Source organism: Oryctolagus cuniculus, chromosome 1, assembly GCF_964237555.1.
Source record: "Oryctolagus cuniculus chromosome 1, mOryCun1.1, whole genome shotgun sequence".
Lineage (NCBI taxonomy): Eukaryota > Metazoa > Chordata > Mammalia > Lagomorpha > Leporidae > Oryctolagus > Oryctolagus cuniculus.
Window position 1 is genome coordinate 62,100,238 of NC_091432.1, and position 5,519 is coordinate 62,105,756.

At 42.6% G+C, this 5,519-nt stretch overlaps 1 protein-coding gene across 1 annotated transcript; it reads left to right on the forward strand.

Moving 5' to 3' along the window:
- Nucleotides 1-1,166: 1,166 nt before the first annotated feature.
- OR51G2 (olfactory receptor family 51 subfamily G member 2) lies at nt 1,167-2,108 on the forward strand. The gene has a single exon (NM_001171435.1). The coding sequence runs from the start codon at nt 1,167-1,169 to the stop codon at nt 2,106-2,108; it is 942 nt and encodes a 313-aa protein (NP_001164906.1).
- The last annotated feature ends 3,411 nt before the right edge of the window (nt 2,109-5,519 follow it).

Below are 5,519 nucleotides of genomic sequence, written 5' to 3' on the forward strand. Positions count from 1 at the left end.
AGAGGAATTATTAATGGGGAGTAGGCAGATCACTGCTCCAGAAGTTAGGAGGCCTTAACTGGAGCCTGATCTATGCCCAGTGATTGAATTCACCTGAGTCTATTGCCTCCTCTGTGGGAAAACAGCCTTATCAGTGTCATTGCCCTTTGTTCAATGGACTCTGGTAGATTCAGCCTTATGATTAAGAATGTGTCCATGGCTAATGAGGCTTCAACATCTCCCACCTAGATCCACCTATGGCACTTGGATTTCTAGACTTCCAGGAATATCAGTTACTATTGGGCGGAATATTGTGCCTTTGATTTCATATTCTTGGAGTCGGGAATAGCCTCACAGTTCTCCTTGGGCTGAGCAGCATTTACGAGCTATCTGGAGGGAGAAGGTGAGTGAAGGGTTACTCTGTGCCTAGGGCTAGGAGTTTTATGTGGCCTGTGATGTTAAAAATAAATAGAAAAGAGAAAGGAAAGATAAAGATAAAATAATAGCATCAAAAGCAAGACATGAGAAAGAATGGGAAAACAGAAGAAAGTTGGGGCATTAACTAGGGCTTGGGAGAAAAGAGGCCTGCGATGAGTGTTTAATGAGAGGTCTATTCATAAGGGGTAGACATCGTGGCCAAGGAAATTATAAAGTTGCTGCTGCCCATTAGCTGGAAGCAGCAGAAAGAGCAGTCGCTAGAATTCAAGGAAGTACAAGTTTGCTGCTATAGAACTCAGTTTGCCAATAAGACCAGCAACCATCAGTGGTGGGCACAGTAATTACTGACCTTCAATGCCACAGGGAGAGATCCCAAACTCTCCCCCATTCCAGGCTCTTCTCTCCTAAGTGCATGTTACTGAGAGAGGTCCCAGCAGAGTGAGAATGGTGGAACGCTCATGTAGGATTAGATTAACTCTTGCATGACCTCAGCAAGCCACTTCACAGTTCCACATCTTTGCTTCTTGTTGAGACCATGAAACTGAAAAAATATTTCCCTTAAAAGGTTTTGCAAGGAAGCCAGGGACCAGAATGAAATAAACTAAGGAAGAAGCTGTACAATTCCAGGTCTGTTTGATTCTAATCTCTTTTCTTCTTTTTAAAGAATTTCTGCCAGGTACAACCAGTGCTTTCTCACTTTGTTCCAGAATTCTGAAGGGAATCCAGCTCCCCACTTCTCTGCACACACCATGGCCCTGGGCTTCCTGGGAAACAGCAGCGGCCTTTCCTCTACCTTTCTGCTGACTGGCATTCCTGGGCTGGAGCACACGCACATCTGGATCTCCATCCCTCTGTGCTTCCTGTACCTAGTTTCCATCCTGGGAAACTGCACCATTCTTTTTATCATCAAAACAGAGCCCTCGCTTCATGAGCCCATGTACCTCTTCCTATCCATGCTGGCTCTCACAGATCTGGGTCTGTCCCTCTGCACCATCCCTACGGTGCTGGGCATCTTTTGGGTTGGGGCACGAGATATCGGTCATGACGCCTGTTTTGCCCAGCTCTTCTTCATTCACTGCTTGTCCTTCTTGGAGTCCTCCGTGCTGCTGTCCATGGCCTTTGATCGCTTTGTGGCCATTTGCCGCCCCTTGCACTATGCTTCCATCCTCACCAACACGGTTATTGGCAGGATTGGCCTGGCTTCCCTGGGCCGTAGTGTGGCACTCATTTTCCCCTTGCCTTTCATGCTCAAAAGATTCCCCTACTGTGGCTCCCCTGTCCTTTCACACTCCTATTGTCTCCACCAAGAAGTAATGAAATTGGCCTGTGGAGACATCAAGGCAAATAGCATCTATGGCATGTTTGTCATTGTTTCCACGGTGGGTGTGGACTCACTGCTCATTCTCTTCTCTTACGCCATGATCCTGCGCACTGTGCTCTCCATTGCCTCCAGGGCCGAGAGACTCAAAGCTCTTAACACGTGTGTTTCCCACATCTGTGCTGTTCTCCTCTTCTACATCCCCATGATTGGTTTGTCTGTCATCCACCGCTTTGGGAAGCAGGCACCCCATCTGGTCCAGGTGATCATGGGTTTTGTGTACCTTCTATGCCCTCCCCTGATGAATCCCATTGTCTACAGTGTGAAGACCAAACAGATCCGAGACCGGGTGACCCATGCCTTTTGTTGCTAACTAGGTCTAGACTTGGAGACACTATCTCCTTAAATGTATCCTTATTCCTGCGTTCTTTATGGTATACCTGTGCATGCAATTGAAAAGACATCATTCACTCAGGAAATATACGTGGGACTGAACAATATGTCACAGCCCTCACAAACTATGACACTGGAGGCAGAAGATCAAGAGTGCAAGTGTGGAGAATTTAATATAGGATGATTACAGTTTCCAAAATTGGCCACAAAAATGTTCTAACCCCACATTCTCTTCTAGAAACTTGTCACTCTTCATCAAGGTATTAGGTCTATTTATTCTGCCCTTGTAAGTAACTGGGTAGGACTTTGTAACTGCCTCAATGAATTGAACCTTGTTAAATGACCTTGTGAGATTTTCAAGAGTAGGCCATAAAAGGTATTATCGCTCTCTCACTCTCATGATATTTAATTTTTGTCATGCCCCTAACCCCACCAATAGTGCCTCACCCTGTCTGTCATAAGAAAACTGTTTCTGTAATGATGTTTATATGTGAACCTTGGTGTCTTCACGTGGGAGGTTGAAAATGAGCTATACATGCAGAGTAAAGTAGAATGTGCATGTCAGGGTCATGGGTGGCTTATCTCTGTGCATCTGCCCATGGGCACACAGAACTTGAGAAAAACCACTGAGCACTCTGAGGCATACAAACAACACACAGTGAGTCTCTATAGTACTATGTGCTCATATGTTCCATCCCCTGCAATGAATTGAAGAGTTATTTTGATATACAAGAAAGTATATTAACCATTTTAACTCTGTAATATGGGCAAATTATTCTACTTATTTGAACTCAATTTTCCATTTGAAAGGGGTCTAACAATGTCCATCTCATAATATTGTGTACATAATTATATATAGTATATATGGAAGTTTCTAACGTACCTTTTAGCATTTCTGGGAGACTCACAATAAACCTTGTTCTTTTCAGTTCTAAAATAAAGTGCATAGCAGCAGAGCCAGATGTATCATAGAGAAAATGTGATAAATGTATGAGGGAGCTGAGGGACAGCCCTGAGCAGGAGGAGGCCTGGGAGCATTTCCACAGAGGCTGCCTTCAGAGGCTTAAAGAAAAAGCACATGTTAGCTGGGAAAAAATGGGCGTTGATTGTTTACTCTTTTCTGGCACAGTTAGTTAAGCATTCTAAGGATATAATGTGCAGAAGGATAACAAAGGACCTGCTCATGAATTACTTGTCTGAGGAAGAGACAGACAATAGAAAAGCAAATGATTAACTATTTCAGACTTTCAAAGTTGAGTGAGGGATTGAGGGTGGTGGAATGGATGAGATAAGAAAATCCTCCTTTATCATACAGAGAGATTTTGAGTAAAATGCTGAGGACACAGTCAAGTTATATATGAAAAAAATAAGAGAATATCATTTCAGAAAGTTGGAACAGGTGCAAAGACCCTGAGGTAATGATAACATGAGTGTTCCAGGAACAGCAAGAGGACCAGTGTGGCTGGAGCAAAATAAGCAAGCAGCCACATTAACTGATGGATTATAAATCACTAGGAGGGGCTGGTATTGTGGATTAAGCCTCTGCTTGCAAAGCTAGCAACCCATATTGGAATACTGATTCGAGTCCTGGCTACTCTGCTTCTTATACAGCTTCATTCTAACGCCTTGGGAAGGAAGAGGAAAGTAGCTCAAGTACGTGGGACTCTGCAACCCATGTAGGAGACCTAGATGGAGTTGCATGCCAGGAAGCTCAGAAAGAACAAGACTATAGATGACACTACATAGTTCCAGTGAAAGATAACTGTAAATTTGTGAGACTTGAGGTAGCAGCAATGGAGATGGAGTGAAGAGAACAAATTAGGAAGAGATTTAGAAGGTAAAGCTAATAGGGTGTTTTCACTGGATTATTTTTCATTTTTTTCATTTTTATCTAATGAATGCATTTTTAAATAGATACAATTTTAGTAATATAATGGTTCTTTCCCCCATACCCCACCCAGCTCCCATCCTACCTCCCATCCCACCTCTCATTCCCTCTCCCATCTCCTTCTTCATTATGGTTCACTTTTAGTATGGCTTTATATAAGAGGACCAACTCTGTGCTAATCATAGAAACAGGATATTCCTAGAAATCTGACTTTGGATGATGACAGGTAGATTTAAGGAAAGATGTAGAATTGGTATTTTATACAAGTTTTATGTCCATTTTTATCTTATTTGAAAGGCAGAGAGACAGAGGCAGAGAAAGATCATTCAGCTACTGGTTCACTGCACAAATGCCTACAACAGTCAGGGCTGGGCAGGCTAAAACTAGGAACCCAGAACTTGACATGAGTCTCCCATGAGGTGGCAGGGACACTAGTACTTGAGCTGTTACCTATTGCCTCCCAGAGTAAGCATTAGTAGGAAGCTGGAATAGGAAGCAAAGCCAAACTTGAATCCAAGCACCACAATATGGGATACAAGTATCCCTAGTGACATCCTAACCGCTACACCAAATGCTCATGGCATCACATGTATTCAGATCTTACCTGAAGTCATGAACACACTCTCAAGTTTCTATGATTCAAATATGTACCATGGTTGGAAATCACCAATTAGAGCTTCAGCCCCAAACATCAGCTCTCTTAACCAGACATGTCATAAAAAAAGATCATTACTCTATCATTGACATACTCTTCTATCTCCTGGCATGAAAATTATTTTTAGGGAAGAGAACATGTATTTTATGATTATTCATATTGAAATCTATTATGATTGACTTTTTGTCATTTCTATCTTATACTTTAATAAATTAATGATTCTCATGGGGCTGGCGCTGTGGCACAGCGGGTTAACACCTGGCCTGAAGCGCCGGCATCCCATATGAGTGCCAGTTCTAATCCTGGCTGCTCCACTTCCGATCCATCTCTCTGCTATGGCCTGGGAAAGCAGTAGAAGATGTCCCAACTCCTTGGGTCCCTGCACCCGGGTGGGAGACCAGGAAGAAGCTCCTGGCTCCTGGCTTCAGATCGCCATAGCTCCGGCCATTGCAGCCAATTGGGGAGTGAACCATCGGATGGAAGACCCCTCTCTCTCTCTCTCTGCCTCTTCTCTCTCCATGTAACTCTGACTTTCAAATAAAAATAAATAAATCTTTTAAAAATAAATTAATTAATGATTTTTAAAATGTTTTATGGGACCTCTGGGTGGTTTCTGAGACACTTCTGAGAGTTCCTGAGGTCATAATTATTTTCGTAATAGTATTTGGCTTTGTGCTCTTTAAAAAAAGAATCATTCATGTTATTTCACAAGCATATGATGGGATTTTACAAGGGCCATAGGACATGTAATAACTCAAAAGATTAAGCACAGCAGATACAGGTATCCAACTATTTTCTATTAAGCCAGAAATTATGAAGATTTCCAAAAATTTTAAACAATACCACTC